This window comes from Quercus lobata, chromosome 2 (genome assembly GCF_001633185.2).
Source record: "Quercus lobata isolate SW786 chromosome 2, ValleyOak3.0 Primary Assembly, whole genome shotgun sequence".
Lineage (NCBI taxonomy): Eukaryota > Viridiplantae > Streptophyta > Magnoliopsida > Fagales > Fagaceae > Quercus > Quercus lobata.
The window spans coordinates 9,577,619-9,600,509 of record NC_044905.1 but is presented as its reverse complement, the minus strand read 5'-3'; the positions used below and the strand labels follow the sequence as shown (position 1 = coordinate 9,600,509).

At 32.9% G+C, this 22,891-nt stretch overlaps 2 protein-coding genes and 2 non-coding genes across 8 annotated transcripts; 3 read left to right on the top strand and 1 right to left on the bottom strand.

The window, feature by feature from the left end:
• Nucleotides 1–1,438: 1,438 nt before the first annotated feature.
• TRNAL-CAA lies at nt 1,439–1,522 on the top strand. The gene has a single exon. It is a non-coding gene; the product is annotated as a tRNA-Leu (tRNA).
• A 4,936-nt stretch (nt 1,523–6,458) lies between these two features.
• On the top strand, nt 6,459–6,542 carry TRNAL-CAA. Its single transcript has one exon. It is a non-coding gene; the product is annotated as a tRNA-Leu (tRNA).
• Nucleotides 6,543–7,319: 777 nt separating this feature from the next.
• On the bottom strand, nt 7,320–12,920 carry LOC115974388. Of its 3 annotated transcripts, none has more exons than XM_031094731.1 (5): nt 12,600–12,920; nt 11,052–11,105; nt 10,540–10,941; nt 8,637–8,668; nt 7,320–8,517 (listed from the first exon to the last, which is right to left on the bottom strand). In XM_031094731.1, the coding sequence occupies exons 3-5, from the start codon at nt 10,862–10,864 to the stop codon at nt 7,549–7,551; spliced, it is 1,326 nt and encodes a 441-aa protein (XP_030950591.1). In that variant the 5' UTR covers nt 10,865–10,941; nt 11,052–11,105; nt 12,600–12,920; the 3' UTR covers nt 7,320–7,548. The 3 variants fall into 3 exon arrangements, with proteins under 3 accessions (XP_030950591.1, XP_030950589.1, XP_030950592.1); XM_031094729.1 differs by having other exon boundaries at nt 11,056–11,105; XM_031094732.1 differs by lacking the exon at nt 11,052–11,105.
• Nucleotides 12,921–13,285: 365 nt separating this feature from the next.
• LOC115974387 (protein TIC 20-I, chloroplastic) lies at nt 13,286–16,071 on the top strand. 3 transcript variants are annotated; one of them, XM_031094726.1, is made up of 4 exons: nt 13,293–13,394; nt 14,510–14,680; nt 14,918–15,087; nt 15,227–16,071. In XM_031094726.1, the coding sequence occupies exons 3-4, from the start codon at nt 14,928–14,930 to the stop codon at nt 15,862–15,864; spliced, it is 798 nt and encodes a 265-aa protein (XP_030950586.1). In that variant the 5' UTR covers nt 13,293–13,394; nt 14,510–14,680; nt 14,918–14,927; the 3' UTR covers nt 15,865–16,071. The 3 variants fall into 3 exon arrangements, with proteins under 3 accessions (XP_030950588.1, XP_030950586.1, XP_030950587.1); XM_031094727.1 differs by having other exon boundaries at nt 13,296–13,394; nt 14,492–14,680; XM_031094728.1 differs by lacking the exon at nt 14,510–14,680 and having other exon boundaries at nt 13,286–13,394.
• Nucleotides 16,072–22,891: the final 6,820 nt, after the last annotated feature.

Sequence of the window (22,891 nt, the reverse complement as noted above, 5' to 3'; positions counted from 1 at the left end):
GATGCATGAATATAATCAATCCTTTTTTTTCGGTCGGTAGGTAAAAGCGACCCATTAGTATGAAATAACAATAAACTATTGTTTTGGGGTTGGGCGAATTAAAAGCTACTGCTGTTAGTACTGCTCATTGGAATAAATTCAGACACGACAAAACGGATGGGTCAATTGGATCGTGGGTGAAAACGGATTCGGTCAATCGGATTGTGGGTTAAAACGAATCATTTTAAGTAGGTTAAAATGGGTCCAGATCAATCGGGTTATGAGTCAAGTTGGGTTGACCCGATTTTTCACATGAATTTTTTATTTTTTATTTTTTATAAAGAAAATAACATGTATTTGTCATTTGTAAAGTCATGCAACAAATTACTTGATATAAAATGCATTACTTTGAATTCACCATTTATATCAAGAATGAACTCAGTTAAACTTATTAAGACTTATTCAATAATTATAAAATTATACAAATCTTAACATTGCTATCTTAAATAAAATAACACAAAGATAAGTAAAACAAAAACACAAATTTTATTTCTACACAATATCAACATCCCAAAATATAAAACAAAATTACAAATAACTTATTGGATAACTCATTTTGACAAAGAATAAAAACATATAAGAAATTTACAATTTTGAAAATTAAGTTTATAGTCTATTATCAATTGTGGTTGATACTCTATTTCAATTTGAGATATGCATTAAAAATTGATTGTTTACTTATTTATACATGGTCTTTTATATGAATATTATATCATTATTAAGCAACACCCATTCCAAGAAATATCATAATTTATTTTGAAAAGCTGTTTATTTTGGACATAAATTGTTAAAAAATAAGTATAAACATTCATAATTTATGCTAATTTGATACTTTTGCTTCACTATTTTTACATTTGTGAATGTTTATCACACATGTCTACAATTTTAAATCTATGTTTTTAATTCTACTATAACCAGATTATCTTGGCATGTACTTTGTTATTTGATATCTAAAAATCTTGACTCATTACAGAATGCTTAACCATTCATTTTTCAATTAATTTGCATGCAATTATGTAAATGTCTTAATTGTTTCCTTAAACCTCACAACAAATAATTAAACCAATATTATCTTAATTTTTTTTTTACCAAAAAAAAAAGTTTTAAAAAATGGTTCGGGTTGGGTTGGGTCGGGTCACGGGTCAACCTGTTTTTACTTTGGGTCAAAAAAATCGAGTTCGAGTTGAGTATTTTTCAGGTCGGGTCAGAAAATTATTAACCGTTTTGCCATGTCTAAGTAAATCTATGAATTTTATGAAGATTGCCACCATTATATATTTACATGTAAGCCCAATGGTTTCACACACGATAAATGTTAAACCAAGTGTGTGGTGTAAAGAGAAAAAAAAAAGGAAATAAAACGTTATAACTATAAATTTTGCGAAAAGATAGCATCAACGTCAGGATGGCCGAGTGGTCTAAGGCGCCAGACTCAAGTTCTGGTCCTCTAACGAGGGCGTGGGTTCAAATCCCACTTCTGACAAAATTTATGTTTTTATTTGTTTTTCTGTTTTCTTGTATGGGCCTGAGAAACTTTTGGTACTTTTTCATTTTTTTCTAGTTGGAAATATGGGCTTGTAATTGTATATCATATTATTTTCATTTTCTTAGGAGGATTGGTTGGAAAATATGGGCTTGTATCATAATATTCTCTACCCTAAAAGTTTGGGACGTGTCCGCATAATTAAAAACACCATTCATGTTCCTCAAAAAAAAAAAAAAAACACCATTCATTATTGGACCTATCAAAAGTGGATAATTTGATCTATATGGACTCAGTTGTGTAGTTAGGATTTTCTTTTTCTTTTTCTTTTTTATTGCAGTGAAGTTAGGATTTGAAGCGGGCGAGGGATGATGGAGTGTACGGCTGGCGGAGGGGGTTTTAATCTAAGACCATAGTGGAAATTGGACTAGAGGTTTCACTTGCTTCATTGCCGTAGTATTTAGTGTTGAAGCAGAACTTTGGGCCTAAGGGATGGTCTAATATTGTATATTAACTTGAACTTGCTAGCAGTTGAGTTAGAACTTGATGCAAATGTCGTGCTTGGTTGGGTTTCTGGGAGTTTCAATTCTAACTTATATCATTCTTCTCTTATCATAGACTACAGAACCTTAATTAACCTAATTTCTCAAGTGAAGATGAAGCATTGCTTTCGTGAAGTTAACAAGTGTACGGATTTCTAGGGCCAACCCAAGCGTTTCTGAGGCCTAAGACGAAATTTTCAAATGGGGCCTTTATGTTATCGCTTAAATAATATTTAACTAGCATTTTATATAATAATTTTTTTTTAAATCCATTCTTTTTACTCTTTAATATGATTTTCTTTTTTTGAGAAAATACTAAAGTTATAACAAATTTTACTATAATCTGGTATTGTAATGAATGTGATCAATGATATAAGGCTTACAAAAATACTAGAAATATTATAAAATTTACAACATGATAATTACAAAAATATATCACCAATCACAAATATTCATTCAAAAATGCTTTTAATAGTTTGTTGAAATTCACCTATCATATTCATTGTCATATCAAATTATAAAAGTTATGGAGACCACCACACACCTTTGGTGCAATGATCACTTCACAAATATAAGTTCTTGTGAGATATGTGGGGCAATGGCCGAGATTTAAGTCTTTAGAAGAGATTTCGCACACATATACACTTAGATTAGGCTAGACTATAATTTTAATCTTGTATAAAAATAATTAAATAAATAAAATTTATGTAGTAAAATTTATAGTATTTTTAACATTTTCCTATTTGAATCACTTATGATTAGTAACACGTTTATTTGTAAGACCTATTTATTTAAATTTGTCTTATCTCTATCTTTAGCATTACTTAATTCTTTGAACCTTCTTAATAGTAAAAAAAAAAAAAAATGTAAACTAAAATGTTTTAGTATCTCCTAAAATATATATATATATAATAAATAAATTTCCCCCATCTTCTCTAGTAAGGGGGCCCTAGGCAATGGCCTAATTGGCCTAAGCCTAGGACCAGCCCTGGGACTTCTTGGCTAGAAAGAGATCGAGCTCTAGTCATGATTTATTACTTTTTGATAGTCTGCCTCTGAACATATTTATGTTGTTATTTTATGGCAATGCTAGGTTATATTATGATGGGCAGCAACCTCTGTACGCTGGAGCAATTTAATTTTTGTTAATGCATTTTCCATTTTTACCAAAAAAAAAAAAAAAAAAAAAAAAAAAAAAAAAAACTAAAACTAAAAAGATAAGAAAGAATTTCTACGGACAGTACTGTCCTTGCCTACAAAATGGTCATCTACCAATGTTACGACTATAGACACATGTCCTTGTAGTACAATAGATGCTAAAATGCAAAAGAATAAATAATAATGGTTATTTATTCTTTTTTGTTACTATTTTTTTTTTTATAGAGAATTTTAACTTATGGTATTCGGTCTTGATAATAGTTTTTATCATCAGACGAAGATATCAATCAATTTTTAGTGTAAGCGGGAATTGAACTTCAAATTTCTTATTCAACCATTAAAGTCTTTATCAATTGAACTAACTAGAACTCACTTTTTTTTACTATTTAGAATACTTGTCTAGTACTTGTTGATTACAAGAGTCCGTTCATCATGCACAGCTATCCATTTACTATTTATATAGGGGTCTACAAAACTTTTTTCTATACAACACTTGTTTGGGATTAATTTGAAAAATAACAAGTTATTTATGTGAATGTTATATGATATTTAAAGGTAAGAAAATTCACAATAAAATTAAATATTTATTATGTTCCACTTATCTATTAGGGATTTTTCTCACATGAATAATTTAAAATTAAAAAAAAATGGTCAAATATGGAAGTAAAAAACCTTTCCAAATCCCAAACCCAAGCACTTTTAATATTTTACACAGTGGACCGTATTAAATACTGAGAATTTCATCCCAAATCTATCTTATTCATATTTGAAAAAAAAAAAAAAGGCAAAAACCTGGATTCTCCATTATGGGGAGAATCAAGGTTCAAATCCCCCCTTCTTTCTTGTTGTGACTATCGGTTTTTTTTTTTTTTTTTTTTTAATTTTAAAATTCAAATCCATCCCAAGTTTTTTTTTTTTTTTTTAAGAGAGAGTTTTAACTTATGACTTCTGCTCCTGATGATAACTCTTTATCATCAGACCAAGACACCAATCAGTTTTTGATGTAGGCGGAGATTGAACCCTAAATCTCTTATTCAACCATCAGAGATTTTACCAGTTGAGCTAGCTGGAACCCACAATCCATCCCAAACATGATTGTTTTATCTTACCATGAATCAGGCCAAATGAGTCAACTTAGTAGAAATTGAACACTTAAAAATACTATTTAACTACATTTAAATATTAATTAACATTGATACACTAAATTAAGTAGTATTTTGTCAAGCATATTGTTGCTCAATGACATTGTATGATCTCTTAAATGAGGATAACCAAGGTTTGAATCCCCACTCCCCCACATGTAACAATTATAGAAAAAAAAATTAAAACTTTAAGAGAAAAATATTTCACACAAAAAAAGTAATTGCCAAAATCATCTTAGAACATTTGTTCATTTTTCATGGTTTTGAAGGGGAATGGAAACATGTAAGAACTCTTGAATAGAAATTGAAAATGGATGTCCTTTGAAAATAGTAAGATCCTTGGCAGAAGAAGAATGGGTTGATTGTGGGGAGCCGTGCTACCAAGATGTGGTTACTCTTCTAAGAACATCAAGGGCCTGTTTGGTATGCAAACTCAAATAATAGTTTCCAGTGTTTAAATACTGAAAACTGTGAGCCCCAAAAAAAAAAACTATGTTTGGTAGGAGTTTTTTTTATCAAGAATGTTTGAGTTATAGTTCTCAATTTAGGGTGTTTAAAACATGTATTTTGAAAACTTACTATACCAGTTTTTAGTTTTCAAGTAACGTGTTGCTGAGAGGTCTTTTTGTAAATAAGTTGAAAATCGTAAGACCCATTGTCAAGACTAAACTCTTTTTCTTTTCTTTCTTTTTTTCCTACGGGCCCACCACTTTGTTGTTCTCTCTCTCTCTCTTTTTTTTTTTCTTTCTTTTTCTATCTCCTTAAATAAAATAGCATTATTTCCTTACTTTAAAAAAAAAAATGCATACACATACCAAACACACAATTACGTTTTTTCATATTTTAAAATATGTTATTTGAAATATGGTACCAAACACATTTTTTGCATTATGAGTATTTTAAACACGTATTTTCACAACACTTTTTAAATTTTATAATTTTCCCATCATTTTGAACAACAATACTTAAGCATCAGTGTACCACTACCAAACAAGCCCCAAGATGTCCTCAAGGTCACCCCTAAAATTACGTATGCTATAGTCTTCTATGTACCCTATTTTTTGTGTAAATGAAAATAATAATGAGGTAAGCTAGTAATATAATGATATTAGGTGTAAAATCCAAACTTTAGTGGGTTTAGCAATTTTTTAGAGTCTTCATGGTGCATAAGGAAGCTTGAAAGGAGCAAAATGAGAGATCATCCAAAGATGTGTTATGGTCTCCCCCTCCAAAGAGCTAGATCAAGCTAAATTTTGATGCTGCAATCCATGAAGAGAAAACCATAGTTGTAGTTATGGGAAGAGATACAGCTGGCAACCTTCGTTGGCATGGTCAGAGCAATTTGAGTGTAAAATCCAAACTTTAGTGGGTTTAGCAATTTTTTAGAGTCTTCATGGTGCATAAGGAAGCTTGAAAGGAGCAAAATGAGAGATCATCCAAAGATGTGTTATGGTCTCCCCCTCCAAAGAGCTAGATCAAGCTAAATTTTGATGCTGCAATCCATGAAGAGAAAACCATAGTTGTAGTTATGGGAAGAGATACAGCTGGCAACCTTCGTTGGCATGGTCAGAGCAATTTAAGAGTGGAAATTTCCTACTAGGGGAAGTGAGAGCAACTTGGTATGCCATGAGGTGTGCTATGAATGAAGGATTTCATAATATAATCTTGGAGGGAGATGTCTTGAATGTCATTAAACCGCTGAAAAAGTCAGATATAACCCTGCATTGTAGTATCAGGTCTATTTTAGAAGATATTTTATTCTTTGCTAATTGTTTTTCAAATGTTGAATTTGCTTTTGTTCATAGAAAGGGTAATGTATCTACACATTTGCTCGCCCAATGGGTAGATCTTGTAAATTGATCTAGGCCGATTCTCATCTCCAATTTGCCTTCTCATGTTTCTTAGGCCTTTGTTAGAGATGGGTCTAGAACCAATCTTTTTGTTTCTCCCCTGTTTCAGGTTGAGTTTTTTGAGCAATAAAGGATTTATTCAGCAGAAAAAGCTCTAAAGTCTTTCTATTATGGTCGGGTCCACCCTTGCTCATCTTAAAATGTCCTAATTTGAGGTATATTTTTGAACCACTTGTCACAAACAGTCAGGATGGCCGAGTGGTCTAAGGCGCCAGACTCAAGTTCTGGTCTTCGAGAGAGGGCGTGGGTTCAAATCCCACTTCTGACATTTTGTCTTTTGCTTTCCATCTTTTTTGATTAGTCTGATATTGGACCAGCCCAGGACTGAACTAAATCCATGGTATAATTCTCTGTTCATATCTATATGGGCCTGAGATGACTTAAAAAAAATCTGCATGGGCCTGAGAAAGGTGATACTTTTTTTTTTTTAAAGAAAAAATAGGCTGGACCGCTGGATACATGGGCTTCTACCATATATTTCTCTAGTCTCTACCCTAAGTTTGGGGGACGTGTAGACCATGCACTGTGATAGAGCTTTAGTCTCACAGATTGTCATTCCTTTCAAATTGTATTAATTGTGGGAAGGAAGCAAAGGCAATAGTAGACGGTAGAGAGGGACTGCTTGTCAATGCAAGGATAAAAGCTTAAATTCCCTTTCTTGGATGCTGCTATTAGTTGGACTGTCCACACAGTGTAACTCTGTTCAGAGAAGCCTTACTTTTATTAAGACAAAAGAAAAGGAGTTTTGCTTGAAGTGCTACTTGCAAAGTTGGAAAGCAAGAAGCGGAAAAGCGAGTGACATAAAGAACCTTTGCATGATAAGGCGGTGCCTTTTAACATTTCGAGCCCCAAATTGGGTTGAATGTTTAGCTGTGATCTTATTAGCCAAGTTTTATATTCACTTCTCTCTCTACCTATGACTAGTAATTATTTACTTTTGGGGTCAGTGGGTGGAATGCAAAGAAGCAAAAAAAAGATAAAAAGCACTTTTTTTTATAGGGTATAAAAAAATAGAGAAAAAAAGAAAGAAAAAGAGTACTTTACCTGAGGGTAAACTAAAACTATAGTACTAATTCTTTATCCTATTTAAAATCATTAACCCATTAGCCTAACCGGACAGGGGACAAGGGGGATTGAATTCACTGTTCCATATATCCCCATGCGGGCTGGGTCTGAAATTCCTTGTACAATCCTCAAATGAAATAATATTTAAACTAAGACTTATTAGCAAAGCTAGACTACATTTGAAAAACCAAAATCCCTACATTGGGAGCTCAATCTTTGCGATATCTTGCCCAAAACCCCTTCTTCCTGGTAGAATCATTCTCTGACAAGGATCTACTCCACTTGGACCCAAGAGAGAAGTGCCTCCTTAAGAAAGGCTTCGCAAATGAGTTCCTTGCGCTAGAACTGGGTTCCATCTTGGGGTTTTTCCCTTTATGTTCAGCATCCTTTTGGTGATAAAAAACATCACAATCACTATCAAAGTAACTATCCACAACCCGGTTTTTTGATATCTTATAGTTCTTTGCCTTTAACTCTGCCTCTATTTTTAAAGCCTTTTTGGACATCTTTGAGACTTCCTTCTCTCCAATGGTACAAATTGGACAAGGCGGGTCATATCGGTCAGCCTCCTCCGCTATCATAGTGTCCAAGCACTCAGAATGGTAAGTATGACCACAAACAAGCACAGATGCCACTGGGATATCATTCGTGATGATTAATTTATGGCTGCTCCATGAAGATCTCTCTGTTAGGAGCTTTGAGCAGGCCCCACATGTGTGCAACTCTACAGAGGGAGAATACGAGAACCTGCTACTAGATCCACTTATCTTGCCAGGGCCAGAGCCAAAGTGCTCACTGTCAAAAGACCACCTTTCTCTTTGAGAAGAAGCCACAAGCTCAGAAAAGGTGCGCATTGACCAGCCGTCAGATGATCCACACTGGGATCCAGTTGCTAAGTCGTTGCTGCAGGTGGAGAGTACAAAAGATGGTCTTCCTTCAGATATTGAGTTGTTATTTGGTGATTTCAGTCGCAAGATTCGACTATCAGAGACCTGCCTCAACAGCTGGTGCCCCGGTGAACGACGGGCCCGTCTGGATGGGGTTGAGGTAGGAAAAAGAGGACATGTATGGGAAGGCAGAGTGTCAACAGATGGTGTTGAGAGAGCCGAAGGTATAGCGAATGGAAGATTTGGTGCAGCTGAATCTACAATTTCTAGTGATTCTGCATGGTTCTTCACCTAAAAGATAATGAAGAGGCATAATAATTGATTAAAGGATGAGGGAAGAAAAAGATTGAGCAATAGAAAGCAAACTACAAAGCTTCTACTAAACTTAGTAACGTTTGTTTCAAACATACCTCTGTAGAAAAAGTGCTTGCCATGGATAGATCTGCACCAAGCACAAGAACAACATCAATGTAAGGCAAAAGAGACGTGGATTACAAAAGAATCAAAGTGATTTGCTATATAAGAAGATATCAATGAATTTCTAGGAATTGGTTTCACAAGATGCGGCCAATTGTCTAGATCAGAAGATATCATTAAGAAATAGGAACCCACATTACCAAAAGAACTCTTGCACTATTCTAGGATGGAGAGTCAATGTTAATACATGATTTATGTTTTGACTTTCATTTCATTTTTGTTTGTTTCAATACATATATCAATCAATTCTATCCAAAAAATTAGGTATCTGATTGAACAAAAAATTTGATATTGTTCCTTTATAGATAAAGGTTTTTGACTTCTAGGAAACATCATGATTATCCAATAAGAAAGGTTTCAACTTTTTCAAATGAATGATTTGAAAACCAATTGATTTTCACAAACCACATAACTTTTGCAGTCTAATATAAAATGGAAGTGGGGAAGCAAACTAAAGGCTATGCACCAGTACATGCAGAGTTACAGCACCGTATTAGATTTTGAATGATACAAAAAATTGAAGAATAACAACTGATATGAAAAATTTGAACTTCAAACATTTTAAAAAATTGATCAGTAATAAATTGAAGTATGGTAGGTGAAATGCACATTTTTTCCTTTTTTATATATTTAATTGTCTAATATTACAAGAATAGTAATGATAGAATCACAAAATAACTATTACCAGGAAAAGCAAAAGCATGACCAGAAAAATGATCTTTACCATTCACTGAGGGAGTTAATATCAAAAATAATTCTGTGAAAGCAATTCTTTATCTCAATATTTATGAGAATAATTGCTGAAACTCCCAAAGTTTAGACAGTTTTTACTTTACCCATGAAGTTTTTTTTTTAATTCTGTCCACATAACGCTTCCCATGGTCTTAACATTGCAGCACTTTGCCCCAATATGTCACTAAGAAAATAAATAGAAAACAGTATACCTTGACTGCTTAAATGACCTATTTTGATTAGTTTGAAAATAGAATCTAGAGCAAGCATTTTGGAATTTGAGATTCCTACATGGAGAATTGAATTTGCATGTACGATGGAATTGTTTCAAATTTTATCTATAGCATGTAAATAACCAAAACATGTATTTGAAGAGTACGCAATCATCCCTTTGTTACTTTTCTTACAGCAGAATAACATACGTGTGCAACAGGTATGATAACAAAGAATCGTATCATATGTTGGTTTCCAGCTCAGAAAATCCAAAAGGTGTTACAAATGTCCAATGATCCCCCCCCCCCCCCAAAACAAAAATAAAAAATAAAAAAGCAAAAAGTCGGAGGCAGGGAAACAAATATGCTTTGTGTGCAGAAACAAATGTCAAATTTTAACATAGACAGACTATATTCTAGTGTCTGTAATTTTCTATAATAAATACATTTAACTTTAGACAAGTTCTTCTGTCTAAATAGAAGCACCTTAGATAATTATTAGTTGAAGAAAGTATCAACTTAAAGTAAATTTTAAAACAAACGGATCTCCCATCAGATGGGTTGGTTGCAGCACTACCAAATTTTCCTACCAAGACCCAACCAACATAGCATTGTTGTGTCTTTTTCATCATCATCAACTTGAGCAAACAAAATAATATTTTCAGCTGAAAAGCATTACTTGCTTGTCAAAGGCCATGAGAAATTCAATGCATTAAGAGCTGGTTTTCCAAGATAAAATGGCTTAAATAACCCAAACAAATAATAAAGTGGGAGAAAAAGTTGAGAGGTAATTTTCTAAGAAGAAAGAATAATTACTTCTAGAAATCTTCACTTTGATGCATTCAAACATGTTTTGCAGGCTAACTATATATAATATATTGCAATGATTTACCTGAATGTGGAGTCATCAGATTCACATCCACTCCTTCATGAGCTGGGGACTTTAAAGAGGTGGGTGTTGCAGAATTCTCCAATGGGCTTCCCCCATCAGACAAATTACCCCTTTCAGAACCTAAGGACCCTTTTAATTCCATGCTGACATTCTGGCTGATTCCACTGGACACTTGATATGACAGATTCTCACCAGCCACACGCCCTCTACTATCCCACCGGCGGCTCCATGATGGTGAATGTATGGCATTCCTATGCACGGATTCACCTCCAGCTCTGAGGGGAATGGTTTTATCCCTTGCAGCAACACAACAAGCTGATCCCATGATCACTCAACAGTTTATTGCAAAAGCTTCGAACAGCGAGAGGAAGCACTAAGTACCAAATGGAATACAAGTTTATCCTGTTTTGCAGAAAAATGTCAATATCAAACAAGACTTAAATCCAACATTCCAAAACCAAAAAGCAATCTAATATATTAGATAAATGGTACAGTACAAGAAATTTTAAAACCTGCCTTAAACCATTCTCTCACTAGAGGCTGAAACACTGCTTCAACAGTTCAGCCTGAAAAACAAGCAAAACCAAAAAATAACTTGAATTGCTAAACAGCATAGGATTTATAAATAATCAAAACCGACTAGAACCCAAAGTTCTAAGTACAGTATTAAAGTATTAGTTCTTACATAGAAAAGGAAAGGACAAATATAACTCATAGCACGAGCAATTCCCAATAACTGACAAGCAAAAACAATTCAAAAGGCAAATAACCAATCTAAAACCATTATTTTTTTAATACAATTTAATTGCATCTATGATACGTGAAGCAAATTGAGAACAACTGATTTACAGGGAGTGGGGGAGCCAATCATTCCATTCACATAAACTGATTGTTCACCTCTTGATATATTTATTAATTTATTTATCTTTTAAGTAATGGTTCAATCCTTTATGGTTTAAAAATAGCACATAATTTGAAGGAATGGCAATGAAAGTCCAAGTAAAAACTCCAAAAACACAAAAAACATAATCTTTCTCAAATATGGAGCAAGAAACATATAACTAAACAAAAGAAAATAAAGTGCTCCAATTTCTCAGAACTTTCTAATCTTCATGTGCAACAAAAAAATATCACAGGAGTCAGTTCCACACCATATTTCAGTCATAATTAAACAGAAATTCTTGTCTAGAAAATCTCATGATTGAACCTAGAACATGATTACAAATTTTTAACTAATAATTATTTCAGCACATGACATGACCTTCTCCTGCAGAAATTTCTGCACCACCATCACACCACATGTAATGTAAACGCTTACACACGCACACGCACACAGAGCAGATTCGCCTATAGCACATGTCAAAATACAAATAACCACTCTCTAGCAAGTCAGAAACTACATTCGAATGACAAATTTCGCCACAACTTGCCACATGACGAGTTGAGAGCAGTGGAGGTATAGACCCTACCACTTTTTCTCCACCACTCACATCTCGCCATGTGACAAAAGTTGTAGTCCTAGCATTGTTCGCAAAAGTAATAGTAGCATACAAACACCACAACACTCAAAACAAACACATTGTTTTTTTTTTTTTTTTTTCCATAATAATCATTTGCTAATTGCTATCTTTGTTTGAAGTAAAATTTACTCCAACACCAAAAAAGGAAAGCAAGGATTGATTCCTTAATTATAAACTTTTATTAAACTCCATAAAAACACTCTCCACTTTCCAATTCTAAAATTATAACCAAAAAACTAACCCTAGATGCAATCACAAAGTACTCTTAAATTGATGACAGCAAGAACTGTATATGGAAACCAAATAAACCAAACAAGTCAATCCATTCAAATACCTCCAAATTCAAAAATCATTAAAAAAAAATTAAATTAACTAAAACAAAAATACAAACAGATATCTCTCTCTCTCTCTCTCTTAATATATGCTTTTAATTAATTGAAATTAATACCATAAATAAATAATTATTAAAAAATCCCTAATAAATTGCAACGAAAATTCTCAGGTGTAAAAAAAAATAAAAACAGAAATAGAAAGAAATACCGTGGTGGTTTCTTCGAAGTGGTGGAGAATCGGTTTTTCGATAGCGATATTTGTGAGCTCCAAAATCAGCACAAATTATCGGAGAGAAATGAAACGCACCGTTTCGGCTTAGGGCTTCAGAGAGAGAAAAAAAAGGGTGATTAATATATAGACGGTGTGAATACGACAGCGTCGAGGGGTTTCGCGGCAGAAAGGGTGGTGGCGCCGATCCTTATGACGGAGTTAAGACTTAAAGAGGGAAGGGCGAAAGAGAGAGAAAGAGAAGAGAGAGAGAGAGTGTGTGAAAATGTGAAATTTGTGAAGTGGAATCAAATGAGTGAGAGAGAGAGAGAGAGAGACTTGGGGAATTGTGCCACGTATTACGTTTTGCTTTTTCTAATTTTCATTTCACTTTTTTAGTTTTCTTTGTCTTTTTTTTTTTTTTATCCGAAAAAAAAAAAAAAAATGAAAGATAAAAAAATGGTGCAATTGTTCGTTGCTTTCTTCTCCACCACGTGGAGTGCGCACTACGCGTTCGACTACTTTTTTTTTTTTTTTTTTGTACTTGTTTTGTACTACTTTTCAAAAGCCGACGCTGGTAATCGATTTGGGCCTTGATAGCTCAATTTGGGCCCATTGGGCTTAGTACGATACGAACCTGAGCCCATTGGAAATGGATAACGTAATTTCAGATTTAAGTAGTGAGAGTGTAGAAGGACAGAGATAGGGCTCTCACTGGAACCAAGACGATGAAACCAACAATGACTTCAGAGTAGAACTGCAAGGAAGCTTGAGTTCGTGGAGCTCATATTCTAGGTAATTGCTGCATTTATTATTAAAAACGAAACTGGGTTTTGTTTGTTTTTTGTTTTTGTTTTAATTTCTGTACAGTTATGGTTTTTGTGGTTCTAGATTAGTTTGGTGATATTAATGTTGTCTTCCTCGGTATTAAATTGGGGCATTTGCCTATATTAGTGTTTCGAAATGTTACCCTGTATCTTGGATCTTTTTCTTGACATTTCATTATAACCTTATATATATCAACTGTGACTTAAAAAAAAAAAAAGAATTGAGCTGAGTATAAGTTGTGATTTATTTAGAGATTAAAACCTTCCTAATACATAAGTTGGATAAGAACAACATAAAATGAAATTTTTGAATACATTTTTTGTTATGCAATCTAAGCATAGGTTGAAATGCTGGAATGGGGCAAAGGAAGAAAGAGTTATTGCTATGGAGCCTTATCTTTTGGGGTTATTTGATGCTACTGTTGGTTTGCCTGATGACAAATTGCTCTGTTGCCAGAATGTTTATCACATAATCACTTCACTAATGAGGGAGGGAAAGATAAAAAGAGGTTTATTTATTTATTTAAATTATTGGTAAAGACAGAGAGAACTTGGGATGCATGTTATTATTTCGGGTTTTTGAAAAATTTGAGCTAGAGGTGCTGACAATCGAGCTTAAGAAGTTACTATACCGTGCAAGTGAAAACAGAAGGGAGGAAAGAAAGGGGGCTGTGTGGTTTGCTTGATGCGTCATTATACTGGTCTGGTCAATTCCCTTCATCATATATAGCATGAATGTCTCATTCTTGCCCTTTCTTTTTTATTCGGATAGGTAATACAGAATTTTATTAACAAAAGAAAAACTTGTTTCAGATTGGTATTCTTGATCAGCAATTTAGTATCACTTAAATCAGTATTGCTGGGTGTCATTGATGGTATTTAGATCATTGGAAGCGCTTGGTTATTGATGTGTTGGCCATTGGCCCAAAAGTTAGTAGTTGTGAACCAATTTCAGTATTAAAAAAGCTTAGAAACTGATGGTGTAGGTAGTTGGGGCAAAAATTGCTTTTATCAAAATGTTGACTTCATCTGTTTATGATGTGGATTATAAGCACATTGCTATAGTTGAACCATGTTTCTCAGATCTCTCATAAAGCATTTAGGCCTTTGAGGCTATTGTTTCCTTGAGGCGTGGTTTGAGCCCTGGTGCAGAGCTTGGTAGTAGTCTTACTCTGGGAAGAAAACGTCCAGAAAGCAATCAGGGAAGCTGTGGGTGTGGGTGTGCTTGTTGACCTTGCTGTATAATTTGATTAGGTAGATTGCCTTTCTCATTGGTCTTCTTATAGGGGAATACTTCCTTCTTTAAACATTTTGTGGTCTATTTGTAGAAATTCGGTATAGTTGGCACTGAAGTGCATATTTTATTAATGGCTGCATGCTTACTAGAGTCAGGGATTACTTCTTGCAGATGGTTTCTTCTATTCTATTCCACCAATAATCTATTTAGACTACTTTTCAAACTCTCATCTTATGATATTGGTTATTGAACAGGTACTTCACCATGATACTAAACGGGTGCACAATGCCCTCTGGGCGTGATTTTATGAGTTCCAGGTTGTCTAAGACCACCATAGCTAGTGGCTCATTTTTCACATGCAGTCCTTGTTTGCCTGCCAGAGCCACCTTCTCAAGCATAAGTTCACGGGGATCTCATCAAGAGGGTAATTCCTGGTTGACTATGCACATGAACACCGTTGTTTTATATTCTTTGTAGCCTATATCATTACTCATCCAGATGATGATCTAATGCTCTAGAGCTTCTCAATTTTGTGCTTCTAAATTTTTTATTCTTAATTGAAGGTAAGCCACTCTTGCACCTCTCAGCTGCATCAACCCAACTTTTAAGTGGGGATCAGGGTAGCCTTCTACGCACAATCCCCTTGTTACCAAGGCGACACAAATCTCGTATGACTCCTCAGGCATCCAAGGATGTTCCATACAGTTTCCGTTTCCCTCCAATGACCAAGAAGCCAAGATGGTGGTGGAGGACATTGGCATGCCTCCCCTATTTAATGCCTCTCCATGAGACATGGATGTATGCTGAGACAGCATATCACCTGCACCCCTTCTTGGAAGACTTTGAATTCTTAACGTACCCATTTCTTGGAGCCATTGGGCGGTTGCCAAGCTGGTTCTTGATGGCATACTTTTTTGTAGCATATCTTGGAATTGTGAGAAGAAAGGAATGGCCTCACTTCTTCAGATTTCATGTGGTGATGGGTATGTTGTTGGAGATTGCATTGCAGGTGATAGGGACTGTGAGCCGCTGGATGCCACTTGCTTTCTACTGGGGTAAAGTGGGGATGCACTTTTGGACAGCCGTGGCATTTGCTTATCTTTTCACAGTTTTGGAGAGCATACGTTGTGCTCTTGCTGGTATGTATGCTGACATCCCTTTTGTCTGCGATGCTGCATATATTCAAATTCCATATGATTAAGGAGGGAAAGCGTGAGAGGGGATCTGTCTACCTTTCCATTTTGTTGGCGTTTGTTGTATGACAGAATACAGACTTTGTGAGCAGAACTACTTTTGGTTGTTAAAAAGTTGCCTAGCTTAAATTTCCTTAATTGGATGAGTTATGTTTGTACTGAATTAGGATCCTCTTTCTAATTGTTAATTGTATAGCTTTGGTATGTTAATTTCATGTTGTGTTGCATGGTGGTAGAACAGTCAACCGGTGAATACTTAAGTCCTCAAAGCAGGAATTGCAACAGTTACAATAGCTGGATAGTGGATGCTGGAAAATGATGTCCCTTAAGTTCCCTTTCTTTCTCTCTCAAAGTGCTATCTCACTTACAGGCCACTCAGGCCCTTTGGAAGGAGGCCTTCACCCTCAACCCAAGATGGATTATAGAGGCCCATAGCCAATCCCAAGGAACTCTAAAAAGCTTCATAGGGTGTTTTTGTGTAGGATTAGGTAAGTCCAACTTTCAATTCAATTGTAGGATTCAGATGGTCCGACAGGGACTGCCACGTTTCCTTTCTTCTCGACGATCTCTAGATCCCTTCTTAGTATACAGATAGCGATCTCTCCAATACTGGTTTAGGTTTGGCCTCAATGGAAAAATAAAACTGGTTTAGATCCAGTCCCGGGGAAAATAAAATGGAACAACTAATAACAATGTATCTACACAATTCTTCTTGGCTGATATGGGGTTTAGGATTCCTAGAGCACTTGAGAAGTCACGCAGGATGTGCAGTATCTTCCTCTTAAACACCCCAGATGTGACACCAGGTCTTTTGTATGCATACATGCATGCACATTTGGACCATTTACTGAGTTCCGACCAACCCCTGACCAATTCGTGGTCTAGCCTTTACCTCTACACTTGCACGGTACAATCAATTAGTATCTGCGTATCTGGCCTACCAATCTAGACAAAGACAAACAAGCATCATATGAAATGTCCATATGCTCGCTACTTTTGTGCATAAAGGAAAATGCTACGGTGTTGCAATGCAAAATTAGAAGAAGTTGGGCCCTTGAGTTGAGGAACTGAGGTGGTTGGATGGCAACTTTTGATAAAGTACAACTTTGTAAAATCTAACTTTTTTCCATTTAAGATACTACTATATACTTTAACACGATTATTTTTGTAAAAATAAGTTAATCAAAACAAGCTCACTCATACACACTTTTAAGTGATGGAATATTAATATATTAAAAACCAATAAAAATATATTCAATGGTATAATATTAATAAAAAAATATATATTAAATTACATATTTGGTCTTCAATTTTTTACATTTACTTCAAAATCATCCTTACACTTTAAAATGGTTTTAAAAAAATGTTCATAATGAATAACACTTTAAAATGGTTAAAAAAATTATTCATAATGAATGGAAATTGCTGATGTAGTATATAAAATTTACTAAATCGATAAATTTTGAAGACTTAGAGCCTATAATGTGGCATAAATTTTATTTTCCAATAAGCATTTTCCATCCAACGGATGAATGCAATGACATTTTTGGAACAATTTTGAATGTAAAGGGTCTAAAATTAAACATTTTAAAGTATAATTTAAAACAAAGGTTAAAGTTTAAGGTTTAAATATACAATTTGTATCATGTGCAATTTAAACCAATCCATTAGAAGACATTGCTCATCACCCCATTCATACTATTTTCGAATTATACCATTTTTGAACTGAGTAATGTTACATCTATAACAATTTTAAGTGACAATTTTCACTGATTTTGGTATAAATCCATTACTAATATCACTTTTTTATCCACTAGTAAAGTTTATCACTTTTGATTTGTTGTGAAATTGTTACGGAAGTAGAATTTTTCTTTCGAATTCAATTAAAGCATTTCTATTTCATCTCTCAATTAAATGATGGGAGTGGACTTGAAGATCCTCTCCAATCTCTACTTAGTATACAGGTAAATTACCGGCCCCATTCTGACTACCAAAAAAGCCTCCGGTGGGGTATTCTTATAATTCAAAGCCACAGAAAAATATAAAGTTAAAGCCTCTATTATATAATGCTTGCCACCCCCTTCCCACACACTCCAAGAAAAAGCCCTAATATAATTTGAGGTGATATTTCCAACAAAAAGAAATGTTTGTGGACAAGGGAGCCCAACTTACAATGATGCCTTCATATTAAATATTTGATTTGAGTTTAATGTTTGTGTTTCTTTGCACTCAATTTTTCTGGGTTGCCTTATATATTAGGTGGGCATGTCAATTTTGTCTCACATCATAGATACTCAGTCTTTGTCGGTTTACATTGTGATTTGTGGGCCATTTTCAAAAAGCATATATATATACATATATATATATATATATATATATATATATATCTTTTAACATTTTTCAAGTCTTTAATTAAATAAAAATGAAATGCTTTGGTTATTTGAAGTCCGTTTGTTACATGTGTTTAAATACATATTTTTAGTTTTTAAATAATATTACACGTATTTTTACACACCTTTTCACCCATACGTATTTCTAAAAAAATTAAAAACTGTTATTTAAATACACGTACCAAACGGATCTTGATTTTTGAGGCCATGAGGGTTACATTGCCTTTGGCAAGGCCATGATATAACTTTGAAGTTTGAGCAGATGTCAGAAAATCTTTTAAAATCATATAAATAGTAAAGGATCATTTCAAGGATTTACGTCAAACTTTATAAAAAATTTAAAATCTAAAGGGTTCGTTTGGATTGAACTTATTTTTACTGAAACTGAAAATATGGTAACAAAATAATTTTTAAATGTGTGAATAGTATCGTGGGATCCGTGAACAGTACGTGAACAGTACATGAACAATGCATGAACAGTATTTTTTTCCCTTGCATAGTAAAATCATGTGATATTATTGTTCATGCGCAGGGAAAAAAAATGTCCGAAAACGCATAACGTAAACGCCACATTCAGTTGAATCCAAACGGGTACAAAGTATATATTTTTTTATTTAACATGAATCATCTATGCATTATGAAAGATCTGTATAGGCTTGTTAGTGCTTTTAAACAAAAATAAAGCCAAGGTCTGCCTCAGCTAAATTATGTACTTTTTAAAGCATAAACATATTTTTAAATAGGAATATAAACACAACCTAAAATGATCTAATCACAAAAGAGAAAAATTCTACAAAGTGAACATTAACACGCATATAATCACGTAAATGAATGTTGACCACGCATTTACGCACGTACATTTTAACTAAGGTTATAACTAAGCTTAGTTTAGCTGAGTCAAGCGAAGTCAAGTATTGAAAATTCAAAATTATTCATTTAATTTTATTTCAAATATGAGTCGAATTCGATTTGATCATTAAATTATATTACATGTTTAAATATTGTTTCTTCTATTTTTGCCAAATAAGCATGAGCTTATTTATGAGTTATTTAATTAACTTTTTTTTCTCTTATATATAATATAACAAACACTATGGGTAATTTTTGTCTCTCTTCACAAATTTATACTAATAATTAATAATTAAATTTATATTTAAGTTCATTACATGAAATAATTTTTATTTTTAAACCTATAAAGATTAAATTTATCAATAATTAACATTGAATCATTAAAAATTATATTAAAATTTTCGTATAGACTATTTATATTTTTAATAAATTACAAATCACTGATATCTTTAATTTAATCAATAATAATTTTTTTTTAAAAAAAAATTGCAGGTTACGAGAACCACCACACCGACCATACAGAATATATATATATATATATATATATATATATTATTAGTCACACTTTCACCTTTGCTTGTTTATTGTTGTATTAACTTATTTAACTCTTGTGAGTGACACCATTGACCAAACTCACTCTTTCAAATATCAATATATCATCCCCACGACCTTTACGTACAACATTTAAGCCATTTATAACTGTACTGACTTTCCACTAAACTCAGAGTCAATTAGATATACAATACATAGTTAAAACGACAGCTAGCATTCCATGATGTATGTGCGTGCCTTTTCATTAATGGTTTGGCACGTGCTCTCGTCATGCATGTCCCAATTTCATTGTTATTATATATTATTAATGTCTCTGCAACTTTTGTTCTATCGTGCAACGAAAATCCATACATGAAAAGGTTAAAGGTATATATGGCAATTGGCAAATGTTTCATCATCCTTTGCCTCCTCTTTATAGATATTCGTTAATTAATCATGTTAGAAAAAAAATATATACATTGTCATACCTAAATTTACCCACTAATTCCTTGGTTATTATTGGTTACTGGTTATAATCCTACCATTTCAAAATATGCACTCTCACATTTTTAATTAGTGCTTTGAGTTTAGTGGCTTTTTTTTAACTCCCGTACTCCCAACTAATTTTGATTTCATAGGTCACCTAAGGTTAATAAAGGCACTCATCCATGGTGGGTGGGTATCAATAGATAATTTGAATATTGTTCTTACCTCGTAGCTTATACATCAACTCATAATTTTAGGTCAAATTACAATCTTGTTTCATTAGTTATATCTAATATTTTAATTTCATCTTTAAATTATCGATTGTTCTTAAAAATTATATCACATGTTGACGTATTAATTTTGACATGTTAAGTAATATATTTATATTATAAAATGAAAATATATGCATTGTTAACATGTAGATTTTGAAACTATATACTAAAACTAATTGGTATCAAAATATTTCGTTTCAATAGAAAAATTAAAATAGGTATTGAAAAGGAATTTACAACATTGATGTGAAGCCCACTCAAGCTGGTAAGAGGTCAGCATCAGGCAAGTGCAAGACTTGTTTTTTAATATTATGAATAAAATAATTAGTTGATATGATATACAAAGTAGTCAAAGCAAGAAAGAAAAAAGTGCGGATTGGTTGATGACTTCAATTATAATAAAGAGTTAATGAACTTAATTAAGACTAATTAAGCATATTTGTATTGCGATTACAATAGAAGTCACATTAAAAAGAATGGTCATGTTAATGGATGTCTTAAGGGAAATTATTAATAAACTATTATAGGAAAGTTTTTACACAAATTTCATGAAAAATATAAAAAAACTATCAAAAAAAAATATTTCCCATAAAAAGTTTTTAAAAATATATCCTAAACTAATACCCTTAGAGTATCCATTAACATTTTCCTAAAAAAATAAAATAGTTTTTTCAGAACGAGTTTCAACTTATGGTATTAGCTTCTGATAATTGTTCATCATCATTAGATCAATTAATTGATTTTTTGTATAGAAGGGGATTTGACCTTAAATAAATAAATTTTATAAGTTGAGCTAACTGAAATCTAATTAACATTAAATAATACTATAATGTGAGTAATACTAACATATTTAAATTCTGTTCAACTAGACAAGAAAAAGAAAAGGAACAAGAAATATTTGTTCATTGTGTTCTGTCTAATCATCCGCAATGTTATAACATGATGCAGACCTAAACTCCTAGACTGGATAATTATAATATCATAGCTAGGTTTAGTTCATGTATGCACAGAGATTATAAAAACCATGCACACAATTTATAAATATGACATATTAATAATGCAAAGTTGGTCTTCTTCATCGAGCATTCTCCATTGACGTGTGAGCTCGTGAGTGTAGCACAAAAAAGATAAGAAGAGGAATTGACCAACATCATGTTATAGGGAGTATATTTTATTATTTTAGTGCAAGCATATATAGGGTTAGGTGGATATTAATAAATAATACGATATATCTTTTTTTTTTTTTTTTGATTTGACGATATATCGTAATTGTTCTATTGGTAGTTGCAACTAGCAAAGAGTGACTGGAGATTTATGCAGAAACCCAAATCAACCCATGTACAATGAACCAAGGAAAAAATTATTGGCGTATAATTATTTATATTTCCTATCTTAAAATTTGTCTCTTTTCGATTTTAATTATTGTTTAACTTATCATCATCATGTGACTGAGTATCCTCACTTTAACGGCACTGAAATTGATGGGAACGGCACTGAAATTGATGGGAGGTGAGTGGCTAGCTGTGAGCCCGTGAGATTAAATCGTGTCAATATGTTAATACCGTACATTTTGGAATGCCTTTTTTCATCTTTTTTTTCTTTTTCTTTTTTTTTTTCACCTTTTAAGAACTTAATATTCTATTCATATTGTCATTTATCATCATATTAAAATATTAATTAATTTTTAGTGTAAACGATAATAAAATTTAAAATTTCTTATTATACGATAAATTTTTTTACTAATTTAACTAACTTAAACCTACAGGAATGCCCAAGTTAATGTTATCGGCCTATACCCTTTGGATTTTAGTTTAAATCAATTGTCCATGAAAAATATTTTAAACCACAAAAACTTATACAATTTCTATCATAACTCGTCACGTGGCGTGTTATGAGTAGTAAAGTTGTACAAACAAAGTTGTCATACCGTACATTTTGGAATGCCCTCTTTTTCTTTTCTTTTTTCCCTTTTTTTCCCCTTTTTAAGAAATTGATATTCTATTCATTGCATCTGTTTATAATGATTGTCATTTATCATCGTATTAAAATATTAATTAATTTTTAGTGTAAATGAGAATAAAATTCAAAATTTCTTATTGAACGATAAAAAACTTTACTAATTTAACTAACTTAAACCTACAGGAATGCCCAAGTTAATGTTATGGGCCTGTACCCTTTGGATTTTAGTTTAAATCAATTGTTCATGAAAAATATTTTAAACCACAAAAACTTATACAATTTTTGTCATAACTCGTCACGTGACGTGTTATGAGTAGTAAAGTTGTATAAACAGAGTTGTCGTTATGGATAATCTTTTTGTTGCAAGGAAATTGATTGTATTCACCAATTTTTATTGCTACTTATTATAATTTATTGCTATACTACACCATGATTAATGCATTATAAAAGTTTTATTAAGAATGAAAGTGATATTACCCAAATGACAATAGCTAATGTAAACCATTGTAATAATGTTATATTCCTTTCTTTTTTTTTCTTTTTTTTAT